General features: G+C 44.5%; 1 protein-coding gene across 1 annotated transcript in view; it reads right to left on the bottom strand.

Moving 5' to 3' along the window:
* The window catches only part of LOC110969396 (membrane-associated guanylate kinase, WW and PDZ domain-containing protein 1-like), a 69407-nt gene extending 50748 nt beyond the window's left edge, over window positions 1–18659 (bottom strand). Inside the window, 3 exon segments of the mRNA XM_051949702.1 lie at window positions 1–151; window positions 228–279; window positions 18213–18659. Coding sequence (XP_051805662.1) covers window positions 1–151; window positions 228–269 — 193 coding nt within the window. The 5' untranslated portion in view covers window positions 270–279; window positions 18213–18659.
* Window positions 18660–24198: the final 5539 nt, after the last annotated feature.

Below are 24198 nucleotides of genomic sequence, written 5' to 3'. Positions count from 1 at the left end.
CCCCGATCTCCAAGATGATGTCGCTCACAGTGGCCCCGCCCCCGGGGGCGGCGGTGACGAAGGGGAACTCTCCGTAGTCGGCCCCGCCCCCGATGGCCAGCCCCAGCTCCCCGGAGCCGGTGCCCCCCAGAGGGACAAAACTCTCCTGCACCTGCAGCGACACGAGGACGAGTTAGAGCCAAAGAGGGACGCTCGGACGGACGGCTGAGCTAGAGGACGGTCGGTACCTTGGAGCGCCAGTGCAGCTTCTTCACCGTCGCTTTAGACATGGCGGCCGAGCTGCAGATACAGACAGACAGGACGTTACTGAGCATGCTCAGTGGCACAGGTGATCAACCTGTTAGAAAAAACACTGAACTCCACGTTTAACAAAACAAACGTCCGTTAAATGTAGATGTTGGCGTTGAACTGTCGGAGCAGACTCTGGTCGTTTTTTCCCCTTTTCTTTATTTTTTCTCTGCAATCTGAAGTCCTGCAGCTCCATGGAAACAGAACAACCACATAATGTTTGGTCTTGTTCTGTTCCTATTTTGTCTCATTTTCAGTTTCCCTTTTGCTGTCGTTTTCTGTTCCTGTTTCATGGTGTTTTCAGTCACTTTTCTGTGCTGTGTTTTTAGTGGCTGTTTTATTACCGCCCGGCAAAACTGCGTTTTCCGGAAGGTATTGTTTTCAGCTGCATGGTCTTGCTTGCTTGCTTGTTTGTCTGTAACAATTTGGTTTCCGTGTGATAACTCCATAAAATATTGATGTAGCCTCACCATATTTGGTACACAGCTGTACCATAATAAGACACAGGTCAAGTTCGCATTTGGTGACCGTGACCTCATTTTCAAGGTCACAGGGGTCATCTTTGTCGCCGGGCGGTCCAAGTTTGGCAAAACTTCTAGTTTTCAGTTGCTCTTCTGTTTTTTTTCTGTCAACGCTTCATCTTGTTTTCCTGTTTTGTGTCGTTTTCTGTTGTTTTGTGCAGTTTTCTGTTATTGCTTTGTGTTGTTTTGTGTCCTTGTTTTTGTACAGGGTAGCCCAAAAGTTTGGAAACAAATGAAAAGTCTATAATCCAAATAATATAATGTTATTTCAATAAGTCAGTACCACAGATATATTCAGAAGAGTATCAGATTAGTGTAAAACAAACATATTTCCACATGTTCATGTTTGTTTCTTATGCAAAGACGTGAACGTTTCCACCACCTGGTTACACTGGAATCTTCTGGAATGTATCTTCATTCATGCTTATGAAGGTTCCTCAAACTGAACAGTAAATGTTGCCTCATAGTGCTTTTGGATGTTTAAAAAAATTATAACTGTCAGATACTTTACCATCAAGAGTTTAGAAATCTGACTCTGATGGTCTGCATTTTGAAGTTCTGCTCCAGCATACCTGGACCTTATGCTTCTATTCATTTTATTCCCAGTTATTGCACTCTGCAAATACTATGCTTTTAAGTTATTTTATTATGCTATAACAAAAATGGGTAAAATAAGAGTGAATTCATGCACCCCCAACTCAAATAGACACTGCAGTTAAACTTTGTTTCCAAACTTTTGGGTCACCCTGTAGTTTTCTGTCGTTGCTTTGTGTTCCTTTCTGTCGTTTTGTGTAGTTTCTTTTGGGTCACCCTGTAGCTTTTGTGTTCATTCTGTGTTGCTAATGTCTGTCCTCTTCAGTCACTGTTTTAGTTTTTACGCCTCCTTAGTACCACAGAACATCTTTAAGTTGTTCTGAAGCTGGAAAAAAGCAGGAAGCATCGAAGCTTCAGTCAGCTGGAACACCTGAACCGATGTGACTGATGACAGCGTCTTCACATCGTTATTTCCTCAGTAGGAGGGATGTTTACGTCTTTACTTCCTTCCTCCTCGCTCTGCATCTCCTAAACACTATATTACGATTTTGATTCGTCTCCCGGCAACAGAGAAACGTGCTGCCGTCAGCAGAGACGAGCTTCACGCTGAAGATCGGCGAGTCGCAAACTCAGATTCAGAGATTCAGGAAGCAGCAGATGGTGGAGGACAGCAGGAGGCCGCACACACACACACACACACACACACACACACACACACACACACACACACACACACACACACACACACACACACACACACACATGTTTGTACTTCTATCTTAGTGAGGACATCCATAGGCGTAATGCATTTCCTAGAGCCTTACCCTAACCTTAACCATCACAACTGATTGCCTAAACTTAATCCTTACCCTAACCCTAACCAAACCTCAATTCATACCTGTTCTCTACAAACAAGTCTTCACCCTCAAACATGGCTGTTTCAAAGTGAGGACCGGCCAAAATGTCCTCACTTTGTAAAAATGTCCTCACTTTGATAGTTAAATGGAGAAAATGGTCCTCACCATGTAGCAAGTACAAGAACACACACACACACAGACACACAGACACACACACACACACACACACACACACACCACACAGTTTCATACACACACACATTTACACACAATCATAGTCACACAAACACATGCAGACCTGCCAGTGACACCATTTCATTTACACACAGTCATACCCACAGGGACACACACACACACACACACACACACACACACACAGCCTGCTAGACATCGTGCATCAAATATGGATGAGCATATGTGAAGGTGGGAGTCAGTGAAGAAACAAACAAACACTCACACAATTTGAGCTTCATCGCGACAAACTGACGCACGACAACGCACAACCACACAACGCAAGGAGGAAGCTTTGTAGGAGGCGAGGAGTGTTTGTAGGAGGCAAGGAGGCTTTACAGGAGGCGAGGAGTGTTTGTAGGAGGCGAGGAGTGTTTGTAGGAGGCGAGGAGTGTTTGTAGGAGGCGAGGAGTGTTTGTAGGAGGCAAGGAGGCTTTATAGGAGGCGAGGAGGCTTTATAGGAGGCGAGGAGTGTTTGTAGGAGGCGAGGAGTGTTTGTAGGAGGCGAGGAGTGTTTGTAGGAGGCGAGGAGTGTTTGTAGGGGGCAAGGAGGCTTTATAGGAGGCGAGGAGGCTTTATAGGAGGCGAGGAGTGTTTGTAGGAGGCGAGGAGTGTTTGTAGGAGGCGAGGAGTGTTTGTAGGAGGCAAGGAGGCTTTATAGGAGGCGAGGAGGCTTTATAGGAGGCGAGGAGTGTTTGTAGAAGGCAAGGAGGCTTTATAGGAGGCGAGGAGTGTTTGTAGGAGGCGAGGAGGCTTTATAGGAGGCGAGGAGTGTTTGTAGGAGGCGAGGAGTGTTTGTAGGAGGCGAGGAGTGTTTGTAGGAGGCAAGGAGGCTTTATAGGAGGCGAGGAGTGTTTGTAGGAGGCGAGGAGTGTTTGTAGGAGACAAGGAGGCTTTATAGGAGGCGAGGAGGCTTTATAGGAGGCGAGGAGTGTTTGTAGAAGGCAAGGAGGCTTTATAGGAGGCGAGGAGTGTTTGTAGAAGGCAAGGAGGCTTTATAGGAGGCGAGGAGGCTTTATAGGAGGCGAGGAGTGTTTGTAGAAGGCAAGGAGGCTTTATAGGATGCGAGGAGGCTTTATAGGAGGCGAGGAGTGTTTGTAGGAGGCGAGGAGGCTTTATAGGAGGCGAGGAGTGTTTGTCGGAGGCAAGGAGTGTTTGTAGGAGACAAGGAGGCTTTATAGGAGGCGAGGAGTGTTTGTAGGAGGCGAGGAGTGTTTGTAGGAGACAAGGAGGCTTTATAGGAGGCGAGGAGGCTTTATAGGAGGCGAGGAGTGTTTGTAGGAGGCAAGGAGGCTTTATAGGAGGCGAGGAGTGTTTGTAGAAGGCAAGGAGGCTTTATAGGAGGCGAGGAGGCTTTATAGGAGGCGAGGAGTGTTTGTAGGAGGCGAGGAGTGTTTGTAGGAGGCGAGGAGGCTTTATAGGAGGCGAGGAGTGTTTGTAGGAGGCGAGGAGGCTTTATAGGAGGCGAGGAGTGTTTGTAGGAGGCGAGGAGTATTTGTAGGAGGCGAGGAGGCTTTATAGGAGGCGAGGAGTGTTTGTAGGAGGCGAGGAGTGTTTGTAGGAGGCAAGGAGGCTTTATAGGAGGCGAGGAGTGTTTGTAGGAGGCGAGGAGTGTTTGTAGGAGACAAGGAGGCTTTATAGGAGGCGAGGAGGCTTTATAGGAGGCGAGGAGTGTTTGTAGAAGGCAAGGAGGCTTTATAGGAGGCGAGGAGTGTTTGTAGAAGGCAAGGAGGCTTTATAGGAGGCGAGGAGGCTTTATAGGAGGCGAGGAGTGTTTGTAGGAGGCGAGGAGGCTTTATAGGAGGCGAGGAGTGTTTGTAGGAGGCGAGGAGTGTTTGTAGGAGACAAGGAGGCTTTATAGGAGGCGAGGAGTGTTTGTAGGAGGCGAGGAGTGTTTGTAGGAGACAAGGAGGCTTTATAGGAGGCGAGGAGTGTTTGTAGAAGGCAAGGAGGCTTTATAGGAGGCGAGGAGGCTTTATAGGAGGCGAGGAGTGTTTGTAGGAGGCGAGGAGGCTTTATAGGAGGCGAGGAGTGTTTGTAGGAGGCGAGGAGTGTTTGTAGGAGACGAGGAGGCTTTATAGGAGGCGAGGAGTGTTTGTAGAAGGCAAGGAGGCTTTATAGGAGGCGAAGAGGCTTTATAGGAGGCGAGGAGTGTTTGTAGGAGGCGAGGAGGCTTTATAGGAGGCGAGGAGGCTTTATAGGAGGCGAGGAGTGTTTGTAGGAGGCGAGGAGTGTTTGTCGGAGGCGAGGAGTGTTTGTAGGAGGCAAGGAGGCTTTATAGGAGGCGAGGAGTGTTTGTCGGAGGCGAGGAGTGTTTGTAGGAGACAAGGAGGCTTTATAGGAGGCGAGGAGTGTTTGTAGGAGGCGAGGAGTGTTTGTAGGAGACAAGGAGGCTTTATAGGAGGCGAGGAGGCTTTATAGGAGGCGAGGAGTGTTTGTAGGAGGCAAGGAGGCTTTATAGGAGGCGAGGAGTGTTTGTAGAAGGCAAGGAGGCTTTATAGGAGGCGAGGAGGCTTTATAGGAGGCGAGGAGTGTTTGTAGAAGGCAAGGAGGCTTTATAGGAGGCGAGGAGGCTTTATAGGAGGCGAGGAGTGTTTGTAGGAGGCGAGGAGTGTTTGTAGGAGGCAAGGAGGCTTTATAGGAGGCGAGGAGTGTTTGTAGGAGGCGAGGAGTGTTTGTAGGAGGCGAGGAGGCTTTATAGGAGGCGAGGAGTGTTTGTAGGAGGCGAGGAGGCTTTATAGGAGGCGAGGAGTGTTTGTAGGAGGCGAGGAGTGTTTGTAGGAGGCGAGGAGGCTTTATAGGAGGCGAGGAGTGTTTGTAGGAGGCGAGGAGGCTTTATAGGAGGCGAGGAGTGTTTGTAGGAGGCGAGGAGTATTTGTAGGAGGCGAGGAGGCTTTATAGGAGGCGAGGAGTGTTTGTAGGAGGCGAGGAGTGTTTGTAGGAGACAAGGAGGCTTTATAGGAGGCGAGGAGGCTTTATAGGAGGCGAGAAGTGTTTGTAGAAGGCAAGGAGGCTTTATAGGAGGCGAGGAGTGTTTGTAGAAGGCAAGGAGGCTTTATAGGAGGCGAGGAGGCTTTATCGGAGGCGAGGAGTGTTTGTAGGAGGCGAGGAGGCTTTATAGGAGGCGAGGAGTGTTTGTAGGAGGCGAGGAGTGTTTGTAGGAGGCGAGGAGTGTTTGTAGGAGGCAAGGAGGCTTTATAGGAGGCGAGGAGTGTTTGTAGGAGGCGAGGAGTGTTTGTAGGAGACAAGGAGGCTTTATAGGAGGCGAGGAGGCTTTATAGGAGGCGAGGAGTGTTTGTAGAAGGCAAGGAGGCTTTATAGGAGGCGAGGAGTGTTTGTAGAAGGCAAGGAGGCTTTATAGGAGGCGAGGAGGCTTTATCGGAGGCGAGGAGTGTTTGTAGGAGGCGAGGAGGCTTTATAGGAGGCGAGGAGTGTTTGTAGGAGGCGAGGAGTGTTTGTAGGAGACAAGGAGGCTTTATAGGAGGCGAGGAGTGTTTGTAGGAGGCGAGGAGTGTTTGTAGGAGACAAGGAGGCTTTATAGGAGGCGAGGAGGCTTTATAGGAGGCGAGGAGTGTTTGTAGAAGGCAAGGAGGCTTTATCGGAGGCGAGGAGGCTTTATAGGAGGCGAGGAGTGTTTGTAGGAGGCGAGGAGGCTTTATAGGAGGCGAGGAGTGTTTGTAGGAGGCGAGGAGTGTTTGTAGGAGACGAGGAGGCTTTATAGGAGGCGAGGAGTGTTTGTAGAAGGCAAGGAGGCTTTATAGGAGGCGAGGAGGCTTTATAGGAGGCGAGGAGTGTTTGTAGGAGGCGAGGAGTGTTTGTCGGAGGCGAGGAGTGTTTGTAGGAGGCAAGGAGGCTTTATAGGAGGCGAGGAGTGTTTGTAGGAGACAAGGAGGCTTTATAGGAGGCGAGGAGGCTTTATAGGAGGCGAGGAGTGTTTGTAGAAGGCGAGGAGGCTTTATAGGAGGCGAGGAGGCTTTATAGGAGGCGAGGAGGCTTTATAGGAGGCGAGGAGTGTTTGTAGAAGGCGAGGAGGCTTTATAGGAGGCGAGGAGGCTTTATAGGAGGCGAGGAGTGTTTGTAGGAGGCGAGGAGGCTTTATAGGAGGCGAGGAGTGTTTGTAGGAGGCGAGGAGTGTTTGTAGGAGACAAGGAGGCTTTATAGGAGGCGAGGAGGCTTTATAGGAGGCGAGGAGTGTTTGTAGAAGGCAAGGAGGCTTTATAGGAGGCGAGGAGGCTTTATAGGAGGCGAGGAGTGTTTGTAGAAGGCGAGGAGGCTTTATAGGAGGCGAGGAGTGTTTGTAGGAGGCAAGGAGGCTTTATAGGAGGCGAGGAGGCTTTATATGAGGTGAGGAGTGTTTGTAGGAGGCGAGGAGGCTTTATAGGAGGTAAATATGGTAGTAATAGGGCTGGCCCGAATAGTGGTTTGTGGCCTCCGAATATTCGGGCCCTATTAAAGATGAATATCCGAATAGTCGTTCCACCCCGTAACGTCCAACGGGGGAGACCCAAAGGAGGGGGCAGCGGCGGCGGCAGGTTGTGGCGGAGACGGCCCGAATATTCGGAGCCGTTCGTCTGGTCTCCCGGGTGCAAATTTTGCAAACCGAAGTGAAGCGTGACGTCAGAGTCGGTTTACAAACACGAATGGAGGAGCCGAAATGAGCCGAAAAACACGGCGTGATGAGCCGAAATGGGCCGAAGGCGCAGGCAAGAGACGTCTGGGGGAGGAGGGGGTGATCACATAGACATATGTGTATATGTTGATGTGATCACATGATGAGATGAGCCGATGTGAGCCGAAGGCGGAGGGAAGACAGTAACGCTGCATATTCTTTCCGCCCATAACGTCCGACCGGAGGGGGGGGGATATTCGGATACCAAAATTAATATCTGGATACCGCGAACAAATATTCGGATATTCGGGATACTCGGGTCCAGTCCTTGTAATGAGATAAATAAGGTAGTAATGACTGCAACTAAAACGGTCACATTTGCTGGGTTTTTTGAGAGTGTTAGCTGAAATTTCAACAGTTCACATTTTCTGAATTTATGATGAACATTTAGCTGTTTTGGTGTCACACTAACTAGCACAGATAGCTACTGTGTTAAACACAGTAGCTATCTGCTATGTAATGGTGCAAAAATAGTACATTTTTAACTTCAGTGTACTGCAGTATTTACACTTAAAAATGAGGTGATCTTGTGACATGTGCAGCTACATACATATGCTGTTTTTCTGCTCATAGAAAACAGCACATGTAAAAAATCCTTCGGTTTCATCTGGGACTAATCGGACATTAGAACGCTCTAGTTTACTCTGTAGCCACCTAGCAGCAGCCTGCTCTGTGGGGCGTTTATGGAACATCAGTAAATTGTAGTACCCACTGATAAGAAAATGTTCAGCTCGTGATGTGTTTTACCTGTGAAGAGGTGGGAGGTACGACCAAGTGAGAAAATCGGTGGTTATTGTGGACCCTGTAGGTGTCGTCTGTAGGTCAGACTGAATGGAGCCAGGGACTGAGCTGTTTCAGATTAACGAGCTGCTGTTAACATTTCCTCAGTAACTCACTACCACAAGTCTTCTATGGGAGTGTGTCTGTGTGTGTGGCGTACCTGTACAGGTGAGCTCTGTGTGTTCATGTCCAACTACTCTCTGCTGGTTTCTGTCTCCGGTCTGTCTCCAGGTTTCTCTCCTTGACTTCACTTTCTGTTGTCTCTCTGTATGTGTCGGTGTCGCTCGCCCTCTCTCTCTCTCTCTCTCTCTCTCTGATAAGCTGGTCAGAGTTCAATGTGATGTAAGCCGGAGTGTGTTCAGGGAGTGACTGGACGTACCTGTGTTCTACCTGTGTTTGAAGGAATGTGTGTATTTGTGTGTCAATCACCGTCAATAATTCCAGATTATTCATTAATAAACACTTTTAATCACCTTCTTTCAGTGTTTATTAATAAATAACCTGGAATACTTTCAGTGAAAGTTCACCTGGAAGTGAAGCTCAGCTGGAAAGAATCACAAACCAAGGCTTAATGTGATTGGCTCATGCACCTGTCAGTCAAGACACACTATGACATCACCCACTCAAACGTGTAGCTGGATGTATTTATCGACATTTTTAGTCTGTCTCACCCTGTCTTGGTCCTAGTCTTGACTTGGTCTCACCCTCCTTTTGTCCTGGTCTTGACTCAGTCTTGCCGTCTTTTGTCTTGGTCTCGGCTCAGTCTTACCCTGCCATGGTCCTGGTCTTGACTCTGTCCCAACCTGTCTTGGTCCTGATCTTGACTTGGTCTCACCTTGCCTTAGTGCTGGTCTTGATCCAGACTAACCATCCCTTAGTTGTGGTCTTGACTCAGCTTTACCCTGTCTTGATCTTGGTATGAGCTCAGTCTTACACTGCCTTAGTTCTGGTCTGGACTCAATCTCACCCTGTTTTGGTCCTGGTCTTGACCTGGTCTTACCCTCTTTTGGAACTGCTCTTGACTCAGTCCTACTACACCTTGGTCCTGGTCTCCTCCTGTCTTGATCTTGTTCTTGACTTAACTTTAACCCCTTATAGTCTTGGTCTTGCTACCCTCTGGTCTTTCTCATGACTTGGACTCGGTTTAGGTGGTCTTGACTCTAACACTGGTCCAGGATTTAGTGTTCCCCGTTTGCTGGTAGGCCTGGAGGTAAACATGAACCATCCTGCTTCTCAGATGTAAATATTTATGAGTTACAGCTTCCTGTGATCGTATAATTCTACATTTAGGTGTTTCTGGCTTTGATGAAGGTAATGTTTCACTATTTTCTGACACTTGATACAGTTTTAACAGCTTTTACTAACAAACACCCACAAACTGCTGAATGATTTTGTCACTTGATGTCCTGAACATGTTTCCTGAAGTAAGAAACCGGTGAAACATGTGTGATGGGTGGTTTCAATGTACGAACAGCTTTGATGCTGCAGGTGTCTGATTTAAAAACCCTCCTGAGTGGTGAGTAAGTAGAAACCTGCTGCCTCTGTGTGGGCCGAGTGTGGAGGGAAAGCAACTAATCTGAAGGAACAAAGCGTTAATTAGAGACTTGTGCTGGTGTGTAGACGGAGAGTGTGGCGTTGTGTTGAGAGGGTTTTATTCAGCAGGTCATATGTAGGTCAGAAACACACAGATCCTCTACGGATGTGAGGATGCTCGCTTCGCTGTGGCCTCGTTTTCTTTGTTTTTCTGTTTCGCTGCATGTAACCTATTTTTCACAGTGTGTGTGTTTATGTGTGTCTATGTGTGTATGTTGTTGCTCTAATGAGGCTGCAGATCTTCAGACTCGGCACTTTAAACCAGCTCTGACATTGGAAAACGGCACTAATAACGCTCATTCAAACAGAGAGAGAAGGACTGAATGTTTTATTCTGGATTTCTGAGAGCCTTATTTCACCTTCAAACAGCAACATGCTGGTTCTGAATGGGTTCTCCAGGCCAGTTAAAGGTCCAGAAATCTTAACTGGAATCACAACATCTATGCCTCTATAGCTAAAAAGATCTGAACACAAATACAACAGACAGAACCCGGAACCAGAACTCCACGATCCAGAACCCAGAAACAGCTGAAACCCTGATTCATAACTCAGGAAACACTGCAACTCCTGAACCAGGACTCAGGAACCCCTGGAACCTGGAACCAGAACTGAGAAACCACAATCCAAGACTCAGTAATAGCTGAAACCAGAACTCTGGAGCCAATGGACCCCTCAAGTAAACTCTGGAACCAAAATCCAGAACTCAGTAACAACTGAGACCCTCATTCATAACTCAGGAATCGATTAATCCTGGCACCAGAACTCAGGAATCACTGAAACATTCAACCAGAACTCAGGAACCACAATCCAAGACTCAGTAAGAGCTGAAACCAGAACTCAGGAACCACTGGAACCTTGAACAAGAACTACGATCCAGAACTCAGCACAGCTGAAACCCTGATTCATAGCTCAGGCACAAGTGAAGCTCCATAACCACGACTCAGGAACCACTGGAACCTGAAACCAGAACTCAGCAACCTCTGGAACCTTCAAGCAAACTCAGGAACCATCATCCTAGAACTTAGTACCAGCTGGAACTGGGAACCAGAACTCAGGAATCACTTAAGATGGAACCTGAAAACAGAAACTACTGGAACCTAGAACCAGAACTCGGTAAACACTGGAAACCTGAACCAGTATAGTGGAATCATGATCCAGAACTCAGTAGTGAACCCTTAACGAGAACTCAGGGACTGCTGGAAATCCAGAACCAGAACCGAAACCCAGTAACAGCTGGAACTCAGGAACCTCCATCCAGATTCAAAGTCAGCTGTAGCAATGGTTTCAGTTCAATTTAAATAAACGTGTTGGGTCTCATTAGCTGGATTTTCAGTCAACATGTTTTTGTCATGTTAAAAAATCTGAAGGAACAACAACATTTTCTTACAAGTTTTTTTGTCAAAGATCTGGTTTGATTCCAGCTTCGTCTGCTGTGTTTATTAAAGCTAGCGTAGCCTTTAGCATCTCCCTCTGATGACAGCAAAGCTTATGACCTGCAAACCAGCAGCAAAAACAGTCAAAAGTGCCCAAAAAAAGGAATACATGAAGTCATCTGCTCTGTTTCCGACATCAGAGTGGCTCAGGAATCTGCAGCTCTCCAACAAACTGCTTCTACAAGTTTGGAAAAAGAAACCGTTTATGTATCAGTGACTCCTGTCAGGCAGCGACTCCTGAGGTTCTCAGCAGGTGTTTTACAGCTTCAGAGTCTCGATTTCTCAGATCAAACAGCTTCAGATTAGCAGCGTCGCCTCAAATACACCGTTCGTACCTCAGAAACACAAACCGGCTCCTCTGGGAATTGTAGTCTTCAACATGAAAGGACTGTAGTTCCAGGAAGCGGGCTGAAGCTAACGAGCGCTAAGTGAGACTCTTCAAAGCTGAGCGTTTAGTCAGCAGTTAGAGCCGCTGTGCTGTTTTCATCGTCTCGCGGGTGGTTTCATGGACTAAAATGATCCCCGTTCTTATTCTGCAGAGGCTGAAAGCAGCTGTCGGTTTATTTTATCATGTTTTCTTCTATCTGGAGTGAATCATCTCGTTATCTCAGTCACTGGTGACAAGAATTATCCGGAAGAACACGTCGTTTTCTCAACATAAAGACAAAATGATGAGTACTATTTAAAATTTTAACTGAATAAAATGAAGCTATAAAATTACTGCAGCTGCATCCGTTCAATACTGATCAATAATTCTGCACCCAAACTTATAATAGCGTTAATGTTTGATCTTGCTATTCATATTCCATCCTGAGCAGTGAGTTGATGGTTCAGTTCACGACTATGGAGCATTTCCTGAATGTCATTACCGTTCTATCTCCCCACATTTCCCGTCTCTATGAATAAAGAAGTAAAATGCCCCCAAATCAATCTAAAGATCTGAATAAATGATTTTCCAAATGAAGTAACTAATGCTCATGGTTTGTTGTCACCTGCTGTCTGCATTAACTCATCATGAAATTAAACCAAAGTTCTTCATAAACTTGAGACTCAGAGCAGCTGTCCACATCTGCACAAAGCGCTGTTTCTTTATTTCTTTATCCATTCTGAAGATGATGAAAGTTTTCTTGTAATATGAAATACTCAGTGAGAAACAACAGCAAATCGACGCAAAATGACCCCGAATAGATACAAAACATCCATAAAAAAGACTCAAAATGTTTGCAAGAAGACACAGAGCAACCTCAGTGAGACACAAAACAGCTGCTCAAAGAGACACAACAGTAAAAGACTGCAAATAGATGCAAAATACATATAAAGTGGCTCAACACAATTACAAAGAGAAACAAAGCAACCTCAGAAAGATGCAAAACAGCCACAAAAGACATAAAACAACTGCAAAGTGATGCTAGACACTCAAAGAGATTCCAAATGAGCTGCAAAATGACCACAAACATCCTCTGAGAGAAACAAAGCAAATGTAAAGATGCAAAACCTCAAAAAACATAAAACAACCACAGCAAGATGCAAAATGACCACAAAGACACTAAAAATAACTGCAAAGATGTAAAACAACCTCAAAGAAACACAAAACAACCACGACAAGACGTAAAAAGACCACAAAAAGAGTCAGAAAATTATCACAAAGGGGTCATATAGTTATTGTAGATTCTGTTAGCTGCTATAATCAGATATTGTGAGACAACAAACAGTCAAAAACACTCTGAACTGTTGTCGTTGAGAAAAACACAAACCTGAGGACAAACTTTTATAAAACCAGTTTGAGTTTCACGGCTTTCTGAGATTTTACAGATGGATGGATGGATGATGGACGGATTAATGGATGGATGGATGGATGGATGGATGGATGGATGGATGGATGATGGACGGATGGATGGATGATGGATGGATGGATGGATGGATGGACGGACGGACGGATGGATGATGGATGGATGGATGGATGGATGGATGGATGGATGGATGATGGACGGATGGATGGATGAATGGATGGACGGATGGATTAATGGATGGACGGTTGAATGGACGGACGGATGGATGGACGGATGGATGGATGGATGGACGGACGGACAGATGGATGGATGGATCAGTGATGTTTTCGGGTTCATCCAGTGTCTGAGCTTCCAGCAGCAGGTCGGAGGTCACTGAGGAGGAGGAGGAGGATGAAGAAGAGCGGCTCTGACAGCGGCTGTCGGCTCCAATCTGCAGACGGATGCCGGCAGCCTCCCATGATGTCATCGCAGGCCGAGCTGTCTCTCTGATGATGTCACCAGAAGACAGTAGCCGCGGATACAGAGGATGGCCGAGGGGTCAGAGGTCAGCAGGTTCCCATGACGACCATGAAGTTCCCCACAGCTCCACCAGCATTCACACGGTAACAGTAAGCCGAGCTGAAGCTGCCGATCAGCTGATTGATCCGAACCAGCGGCTTCAAAGTGATCGACAGGAAGTCTGTCAATCACAGTGATCCAGAGACCTCCTCCCTGGCTTCTTCTTCTTCTTCTTCTTCCATTTGTCATCCCTCTCTTCTTCTGTGGTTTCCTCTGTCAGTCCTCTCCTTCCTAGATGCTATAATTCTGCTCTAAAACCAAAACAAACCCAGCTGTTTGCTAAAAACCCTCAGTGTAGAAGAAGAAGAAGAAGTCTGTTTGTGATGGTCTGCATTTAAGTCTGCTCATTTTATGGCACATTTTGGCTGTTTTATGTCTTTTTGTGATCATTTTGGCTCATTTTAGGGAATTTCACATCTCTTTGTGGTAATCTGCAAATAATTTCGGCCACTTTCTGTCACATTTTTGTCATTTTGCACCTTTTGTGGTCGTTTTATTCACATTTTGGTCATTGTATATATTGTGTGGTCGTTTTACATCTTTTATTCATGGTCATTTGCATTTAATGCTAAACTGATGAAAACCAAACATCTTCAACTGTGACAAGTCAGAATTAAACTGTAGATGTACAACTGGAATAACAACGAGTCAGAATTGCAGAAATCTGCAACAAGCCCATGAATGGTAAAACAGGCGTTATTTGTTTCTCTGAAATGTTGTTTGTTGCTCGTGGAATGACAGAAACCTTCAGCACAGATCCAGTCTGGATGTTAAACGTGAAAACAGCTGCCGTGTTTTAGCCTGAAGCTGAAGTGAAAAGAGCTTAATGTGATGCAGGATTAAAACCAAACAGGTGAGACAGATTAAAGACAACAAAACCACCAGGAAAGCCTCTTCTTAAATGTGAACCTTTCGTCAGTCAATCATTCTGATTCTCTAATTAATCCTATTCGGACTGAAAACGCATAAAACCTCCATTTGAAAGCATCACTACAGTAATAATAGATGGATGATGCTGAGGAGCAGCAAGGGATCATGGGAGTTTTTACAACCGCTGATGATGAAACTGATTTTTTTTCATTTTTACTATGTTTCTACATTTAAAGGTCTAAGAGTCTCCTTCAGTTGAAGCACCAGCTCTGGTGATGTTTATAATGTCTGTAAAATAAATTCACCTTTCATTGTTTTTCATGTGAGATGATCAGATTGATTGCAGTATAAAGACTCCTGGAGAGAACGACACCAAGAAGACTGAAGAACACCAAGAAACTCTGAGGAAAGCTTGTTGAACAGCATCAGTCAGGACGATACAAGAACATTTAAAGTTCCTGAAGATCTCTTGGAGTCCAGTAAAATTCATCATTAAGAAAATGGAAGGAAGATTGAACATGAATAAATGTGACTAGATCAGGACGTCCTCAAGACCTGAGAGACTAGAGAGGGAGGCCACCAAGACTCTATGACTCCTCTGAAGGAGTTCCAGCTTCAGACTGTTCATCCAACAACTGCTGTCTGTGCTTCACCAGTCAAAGCTTCATGGAGACAAAGAGAAAGACTCTGATGGAAAAAGCTCCAATTAAATGAGTTCACCAGAAGACATGTGGAGACTCTGAAGGCACCTAGAAGAAGGTTCTTTGGTCTGAGGAGACCAGGATGGAGCTTTATGTCCATCAGACGAGATGATATGTTTGGCACGGTGGTGGCAGTATCATGATGTGAAGCACCAGACTCGAAACAAAGATCCTCAGAAATGGTTTGAACAAGGTGGAAGTTCTGGATGCCGAGTCAGAGTCCAGACCTCAATCTACTGAGAACTAGAAAAGTTCTGTTGGCTCACGATCCCTGAAGAACCTGACAGAATTTAACAGGTCATGAAGAAGAACGTTCAGACCGATGGAGACCAACATGAAGGTTCTTCTGCTGAATACTGACTGGAAGGAGGTGAGTTCTGGTGGAATCACCTATTTTATGTTCTGTATTTAGAATTAATGGACTTAACTTTATATAAATCAGAGTATTTTTTGTAAATTCTTAAGAATAAACCATTAAATCGACCGTGACTCACTGTTTAAAAGCTACTAAATGTTGAAAGCTTCCAGAGAGGGAGAGTACTTGTTCCAGGACTGTCCATGAGGAGTTTATCAGCTTTAAATAGATCCGACAGCAGTTTATTAATCCTGAAGGAAATCCTAGAACACAGGACAGACGGTAGATGAATTAAACTCACTGTTAGTGGAGCCTTCAGCTCTGTGTCATCGTCGCTGTTTTCCTGGAGACTTGTTGGCTGTTGTGAGGATCAGGGAAGCTGTTCGGTTCACTTTGGTGCCATTGATCAAAGTTTCGTCTCCACACTTTCATGCCGACATCAGAATATTTGCCGTCTTCACTCCGTTTGTTCAGTTGTTTTCACTGTTGACTCTGCCGGCTCTCTCTTTCTGTGTTTGGGCTGCGTTTGTATGCGGTAATCCGTCACCTGCTGGAACGCTGGATAAATATTAACCTGAGGACAACACCTTCCTGTTCTCACCTCACACACTCTGAAACCCTCCTCCTGATTTACATTCCTGTGTTCCAAACCAAACTCCACAGAGTTCACTGATTCGACTGACGGAGACGCTCAGAAATATGAATTATCAGCATGAAAACAGGACGTTCAATACATCTTTAAGTCTACCGTTAAGTGTACATTTGTGTGTCTGTGTGTGCAGGACTACAAACACCGGAGTCCAAATCCCTCCTGATTTTATGGCAGCAGAAACATGCTGGTTTTACTGAGCAGGCTCTGGGACAAAATAATTCATAACAACAACAGAGGCACTAAAAAACGGCGACAAAGAGCCCAAAATAACCGCAGAGGGACATAAAGAGACGCCAGCCAGCAATAAAGAGAAACAAATGAACACAAAGAGACACCAAATCACCACGACAATATGGAAAATGACCGACAAGACGCAAAATCACCACAAATAGACAAAAACCACAACAAACCGAAGTAGAACAACCCCAAAGAGGCACAAAACCACCACAAAACGACATAAAGTAACCACAAATAGATGAAAATAACTACATACACACACAAAACCACAACAAACCGAAGTAGAACAACCTCGCAAAACAACATAAAACAACAACGAAAAGATGCAAAACTACCCCAAAGTAACACAAAATTACCTCAAAAAGACACAAAACCACAAACAAACGCAGCGAAACCACCAAAAAGAGACACAAAACAACCACTAAGACACACAAAACCATCACAAATAGATGAAAAGAACTAGATAAAGACACAAAGTCACAACAAACTCAAGCAAAACAACCACAGACACAAAACCACCAAAAAAACATAGTACAACCCCAAAGAGACACAAAACAACATCAAACAACAACAAAAGATGCAAAACCACCACAAATAGACAGAATTACCTCAGAGACACAAAGCCACTACAAAGTGATATAAAACCCAATCAAAGCACGTCTTAACTGAAGCTATCCATGAACCTGGGCCTGACCTGATCACACAGAGGTTATAAAGGGAAACTAACGGTAGCAGAACGTACAACGGTTTAATGATCAACCGTGTCATCAATCAATACTGGATTCATTGATAACACACGTTAAATACAGAAGATATCGGTTGCTGCTTCTAAACAGGAAGAGGCTCCACCTGGTGGAACAACCAGGAACTACAGCTGATCTACGACACATTTATCCTCTAGTACTACATTTACCCTCTAGTACTACATTTAGACAGTGTTTGACTGGAGTTTTACAACAAGGTTCCACCTCCAGATCAGGAATCCTCATCAGCCAGCACTGATACAAATCTGTTTTTCCTTCTCATCCACAACATTATTCCTCCGACCAGAGCTCCATCCGTCAGCAGCAGTAAATCATCGACCGTTTAAAACCAGCGTTTACAGAGCAACATTAACACAGCAGCTCCTCTGACTCACACAACTACACAAAGACCACTAAACCACCACAAAGACACACAAAATGACCACAAAGAGACACAAAACGACCACAAAGAGACACAAAACAACTACAAAGAGACACAAAATGACCACAAAGAGACACAAACAAACTACAAAGACACACAAAACGAACACAAAGAGACACAAAACAACTAAAAAGAGACACAAAATGACCACAGAGAGACACAAAACGACCACAAAAGACACACAAATCGAACACAAAAAAGACACAAAAGACCACAAAAACACACAAACGACCACAGACACAAAATCATGACAAAGAGACACAAAACGACCACAAAAAGATGCAAAACCAGCACACCTCAACCAGTTTGTTTGTGTGTGTGTTTATGTTTGTATTTGTGTGGGTGTGTGTGTGCATGTATGTGTGTGTTACTCATGTTGTGTACATCTGTCACACTGCAAACACAACCTCATTATGTAATTCAGCACATTTTAGGAGCAACGCTTCACTTCAGGTTGTACAGACCTGACAGTGTGCGTGCGTGTGTGTGCGTGCGTGTGTGCGTGTGTGCGTGTGTGTGTGTGCAGCAACATTAACAGCAGCTCCTCTTCCTCATCACTCTGCTCCTCCTCCTCCTCCTTTTACTCCTGCTGCCATTCATGACAAACGGTCCGAACAGACAAAGAGCGGCTTCTAGCGCACATCAGCTGGACTCCATGTCAGCACGCACGGACGGACACGGACACACACCGAGCCGACACGCACACACGCGGACACACGCATGGAGGTGATGGAGGATGGATGGTGTGACCGACAGCCCGCTGCCCCTGAGCCCGGCCAGGGGCTGCATGCCTCGGCTGAGAATGTGCTGACGGCGCCGTTTGTACCTGCGGCAGAAAAGCCAGGAGCGCAGCGGCCAGATCCGGGTTTGTCGGTCAGAACAAGCGAGCCTCGGTGCACAAACCCCCCAACCCGGTGAACCTGAAGCCGGGACCCGTCTCCCGGTGCGGTTCCGTTACCTTCATAATTCCTGCCGCGTCCCCGCCGCTCCGCGCCGCGCCGCGCCGCTCCGGTCCAATCCTCTCCGGGCTTTTGGTGTACTGATGCTCCCTCGGTGCTGCTGATGCTGATGCTGCCGCGGCCGCTGCTGCTGCCGCCGCCGCCGCCGCCGCGTGCACGCGCACTCACTCAGTCACACGAGCGTGCTTGCGTGCGTGACAGGGCGCGTGAGTGCGTTATGTCCACTGCAGGTAAAAAAAAGATGCAAAGCGCTCAAAGGTGGAAGATCACACACATGCGCACGGTGCTGCTATACAGAAAGCTGTGCGTACACACGCGTGTGCACGCACAGCTTTCTGTATAGCAGCGCGTGCGCGTGTGTGATGCCTGCAGGTAGCTGTGCAGCAGCTTAATGGAGCTTTACTACACAGAGGAAGCAGTGACAGGTTCACGTCTCTCCACCAGCCTCTCTCTTCTCACAGCAGCGTGGTGCGCGTGCGTGCGTGCGTGTGTGTTCGTGGGGGGCACCAGGAAGGAAACAGGAAGCTCCACCCCCACAGGGAGGAGTCAGAGTGATGAGGGGTATTCAGGGTAACAGGCTGACATCAGCATGTGTTGTGTGTGGTGTGTGTCTTGTGTCTGTGTCTCTGTGTTTGTGTGTTGTGTGTGTGGTGTGTTGTGTCTCTGTGTGTGTGGTGGACATAAAATCTTGGTCACACAGTCACACTGGGAGGACACATCAAAATGCAACCTCATTATGTAATTTCGTCGCATTTTAGTAGCAGCGGTTCGTTTCAGGTTGTATAGATTCTGACAGAGTGTGTGTGTGTGTGTGTGTGTGTGTGTGTGGTGTGTGTGTGTGTGTGGTGTGTGTGGTGTGCGCAGCGCTACAAACACGGAGGTCAGGAGTCCAAATCCCCCATGATTTTATAGCACAGGAAACATGCAGGTATTACTGAACAGGCTCAGGGACACAATGATTCACAATGACCAGAGAGACACTAAAAAATGACGACAACGACACAAAAAATAACTGCAGAGGGACATAAAGAGACACAAACCAACAGTAAAAGACGCACAAATGAACACAAGAAGGTGCAAAAACACCACAAACAGGAGCTAAAATCACCACAAAGAGACAGAAGATGACCACAAAGAACTGCAGAAATACCACAAAACGCTGCAAAACGAACACAAAGAGACTTAAAGTAACTGCAGAGGGTAATAAATGACACAAATGAACAGAGTGAGGGGCAAAATGAGCACAAACAGATGCTGAATCTCACAGAAAAACAGAAAACAACCACAAATAGATGCAGTGATGACAAAGAGACACATATCCACTAGAAAGACACAAAAATATTTGCAGAGGACATTAGAGAGTCACAACCACAAATAAAGGTACACAAATGAACAATAGAAGGTGCAAAATGACCACAAAGACACAAAACAACCACAAAGACACAACATGACCACAAGAGACACAAAAAAACCACAAACACATAAAACGACCACAAAGACACACAACATGACACAAAGAGACACAAAAAACCACAAGACACACAAACGACCACAAAGACACACAACATGACCACAAAGAGACACAAAAAACCACAAAGACACACAAAACGACCACAGACACACAACATGACCACAGAGATGTAAACCAGCTCATAGGTGAGTGAAAGACACAAATGAACACGAATCAAAGGAAAGTTTCCTTTGTTTCAGTCGTTCTTTTGCCTCTTTGTCTGAATCGTTCGTCATTTTGAACCACAAACTCTCTGATTGTTTCTGCAGACAAACGTCCATGAATCCTTAATCAGAGAGAACAGAAGAAGAACATTTTACTGTCTGTCCAGTTATTCTCCTGGTAGGTTCACACCAGTGGATGGTTTCAGTCAGTGGTGTAGTGGTCCCTGGAGAAGTGGGTATACTCTTAATTTTCACCTTTTTAAAAAAAATTAGTCCAGAAAAACGCTGTGTTTTAGAAACAGTGACATAGAAGACTACTCTATTCAATTTTTTCAGTCATTTCTACTTGCCCACTATTATAAAATTATCATGACTTGATTAGGAGCAGTTTGTAGTTATTACTGGTCACACAAGCAAACTGGATTAATGTAACATGTATTTATCATGAGGCAACATGGTGTTTTGTTACTTTTGAACATTTATTTAATAAAATACTTCAAATATGAAGTTGACCAGTGCATCCTTGTTCATATTTCACATGAATAAAACTTCAATATTGTTTAGGTCGAATCTTAAACTACCTGTCCCCATTCTTGTGTTTTTACTTACTTTAAAAATCAACTACCAGCCGAGAGGTTTCCCACATTATCCCAATCTAGCTAGCTTCAGACTTTACGTTAGAATAACATGTAGGCCCTTTCAAAACGTTAGTTCATGTAGCCGGCCCCGACACTCAGTTAACCCCGTTGCGCTTACAGTTACGGCTTGGCCAGTGTCCCGCCCGCGGAACCTTTGAGATCTGCATAAGCCAGAAAAAAAAAAAAATATACAAACCGCGATTATACCAAACACTATACGCCGATGGAAAGCTTAGATTCTCCATGAATCCGCCGGTATATAACCACTTTCAGATGTGATACCACAGCGGTGAGAAAACACATTTGTCCGACAAAAAACGAATATCCATCCATGCGTTCTCTGTACACGGCTTCAACGGAACAGCGCGACTCCATTTCCGGGTTCATTATTACACACAGATGAAAATATTCCACAAAAACGGCCATAATCCAACCTTGGACATCAGACGACACAAGCCAGTAACTATTTTGGTCCAAACATGTCTTGAAAAACGGTATATACTCCACGAATAGTCGTTTTCGAGGAAATCACCTCGCGATGTCGTCCAATATTCCCTGTATTCTCGTCATATTTTTATTTATAAATAGAATATTGCGATTTTTTTTGTACTGAAATGGCCTGGAATTGACTGCAGCTTTAACCACTGGCGACAAAATATCCTCTCCTTGAAATGTGCAGTCATTTGCCCAGTAGTTTAAAACAATGATTCATTTGGAAACACCTTAAAAACTTACCTGAGAATTTATAGTCCATGAAGTAGGTTCGCTCGATACGTGCCGCTCACTTGAAAAGGTGTTTATTCTGACTTTCTCGCATTTCCACGCATCTTTCAAGCAGACCTGTCAATCAACTGGAGTGCCACAGAGGTGTTAGCAAAATTTTCCTCTGTATGACCCGCCCTACTCTGCCTCTGATTGGCTCATCCCTACAAGTTTAACCAATCGAATCAGTGAAGGTAGCATGTACCCAGCCAATTACAGGCAGAGGAGGGGTTGTTCATGGCTTTCATCATCGGCCCACCTGGCACACAGATATTACCTGAATGATGCGCACCAGGGAGCATTAGAAGTGGTATACGCATGCTAACTGAAAAATAAGTGGGTATACGCCGTATACCGCGTATACCCTGGACTACACCACTGGTTTCAGTAAATTCACCTTAAACTGGACGTGGGGTTGGATTCCTAAATCTGCAGGTTCCAGTGATGCTGATCCTCAGAGAGCAGGGCTTTAATTTAAGCTCTGATCATTTATTCTGCCGGCTTACACAAGCATTAACCTCCATCCACATACATGTCAGGACAAACAGAGCCGCCTGCTGCAGCTCAAACCTTCTGTCCAGAGAGCAGATGTTACCCAAAACAAAGAGGTTTAACCCTCATGTTGTCTTCATTTACATGCACCAAAAAATATTTCTTCCTTTGTCTGAAAAAAATCCCAAAATTCAGCAAAAAAATTCCCCAAATTTCTGAAAATTAAAAAAAAAAAAGCTTCAGGAAGAAAATTCCAACATAATAAATAAAATACAATAAATATATATATGAGTAAATGAATTAATACATCAGTAAATATAGATAAATAAATCATATAATATAATAAATGCTTTAAAAGTTTCCCTTAAAAGTTTTATTTTACAAAAAAATCAATAAATCCCCCAAATCTGGCAAGAAATAAGAATTTAAAAATAAAAACAATGTAAAAATGTAAATAATTAACAAAAATGAGTAAAAATCTTCCAAAAAATCCTACAAATATCTGAAGTGATTAAATATATATCAGTAAAACTTCTGATATTTTCTTTAAGAACATTAAGAAAAAATCAAACAAAATCCAGCTAAATGTTTAAGATTTCTTTTTTTTTTTTTTTTTTTTTACTCAAAAAACTATTCAAAAATTTTCCAAAACTGTTAAAAAATGTGGAAGTTTTCACTGTGGAAATAAATAATAAAAAACAAATTTTTTTTTAAAGCTATTATTTTTTTTAAAATTCCCCCAAATTTTGCAAGAAAATTTGTAGCAAGACTGCAAAGGCCCTGGAATTCCTGAGCTGATCAAAACTCAGATAAGCTGTCCCTCTCTCCAGCACTGACCAACACCCATCTCTATAGGAGGATTGAGACATTTGTATTTCTGTAGGTTTTCATTCACAGAAGGATGGAGCTCCTGTGAACATTTAAACCCCTGGAATAACTTCTTCTTTTTAAAAGACAATGACTTTCAATTATATGCTATGGACGTTTGTTTAATGAACTTTCATGCTAAAATCCCTTTTCAGCTTTAGGAGACCCTCAGCCAGAGACGTCTCTGCATTCCACAGATCAGATAACAAGTCGTAAAACTTTATGGCAGAAGGCTGGAGTCACCCTCTCTCTCTTTGACTGAAACAAAGAGACTGGAACTGAACTTAAACAAAAACACTTGCCAAATTAATATTTCTATATGCATTTGGTTTTTCCAGATTTACCACAGTTACTCACAGTGTTTCATCTATGACATATTTGAAGATCATATTTGCATGTCTGATAGAAGTCGATTTATTAATTTGTGATGTTAATCATTTCTTCCCCAGGATACTATGATTTTGGACTGAATTCCCTTATTAATCTCTGAATTTCCTCTCCATTTAGGTTGAATGATGACCATTGTATTTACCTGTTACCAAATCTATGACTTGTTGTTATATTTTCACTGTGATACATATTTTTAATGTCATAAACATAAACATATAGTTATGAATGAAATGATTCACATAATATGAACATATGTATTAATCTACACATTTCACTTCCACAACTGAATATGGTGGGATAGACAGATCGTGTTTTGGCGCGTTTAATATCATATTTTTAATCCATTCTGGATTCCTCTTCTTCTCTACTCTGTGAGAACAAAGAGATTCCAAATTCCACCAGACTCGCACCTAAAAGTTCTCTCTCTCCGCCCAGGTCCTCCCTTAGCTGACCCACAGATAAAGTCAGCCGTAGCCCACATTTACCCTCTCTCTTACCGACTCCTCTCTCTTTCCGACTCTTCTCTCTTGCTCTTACGTACCTTACCCTCTCTTCCTCATGACTGGCCCTGAGAGGCCCACCAAAGTCTCTCTCATTTTCTCTATCTAAGCGCGTTTCCTATCTTCGAAATTCCTCACCATCTAAGTTTGTTAACTATTTATCTTTTAACATTTTTGTAACTTAAGGAGACATTTGCTCAATTTTAAAACCAACGTTAAGCTGAATTTTATTCGTTTAATCTGAAGAACAGATTCAGAACCAGCATTTATTTTTCTTAATTTTGACCGTTTTTCATCAAACACCCGTTTTCTTGGCTAAAGCCTGAGAACCATCATTTTTAAGCACTCGGCTGAGAACTCCAGAGATCTGCTGGACCAGGTCTTTGCATAGAACCGATCAAACCCGCGGCAGGACATCTAGGCGTGGCCACAACAACACAACGACGCATCCGCTCCGAACCCGCAGGTCCAGACCGTGTGCTGATTCTCTGAAAGGCCCCGCACGTCCCAGCCCATGACGGTTCACTTCAATAACTCCAGCTGAGTTTGCTCTGATTCCATTCTATGGGTGATGTACTGAACAGCTTGGTCAATTAATTCATTTAATCAATTTATTCTTTTACAAATCATTAGAATTCTTAATCCAAATTACCGATTACCAT

This window comes from Acanthochromis polyacanthus, chromosome 6 (assembly GCF_021347895.1).
Source record: "Acanthochromis polyacanthus isolate Apoly-LR-REF ecotype Palm Island chromosome 6, KAUST_Apoly_ChrSc, whole genome shotgun sequence".
In the NCBI taxonomy this organism is placed as follows: domain Eukaryota; kingdom Metazoa; phylum Chordata; class Actinopteri; family Pomacentridae; genus Acanthochromis; species Acanthochromis polyacanthus.
This window is presented reverse-complemented; position numbering and strand designations above follow the sequence as displayed.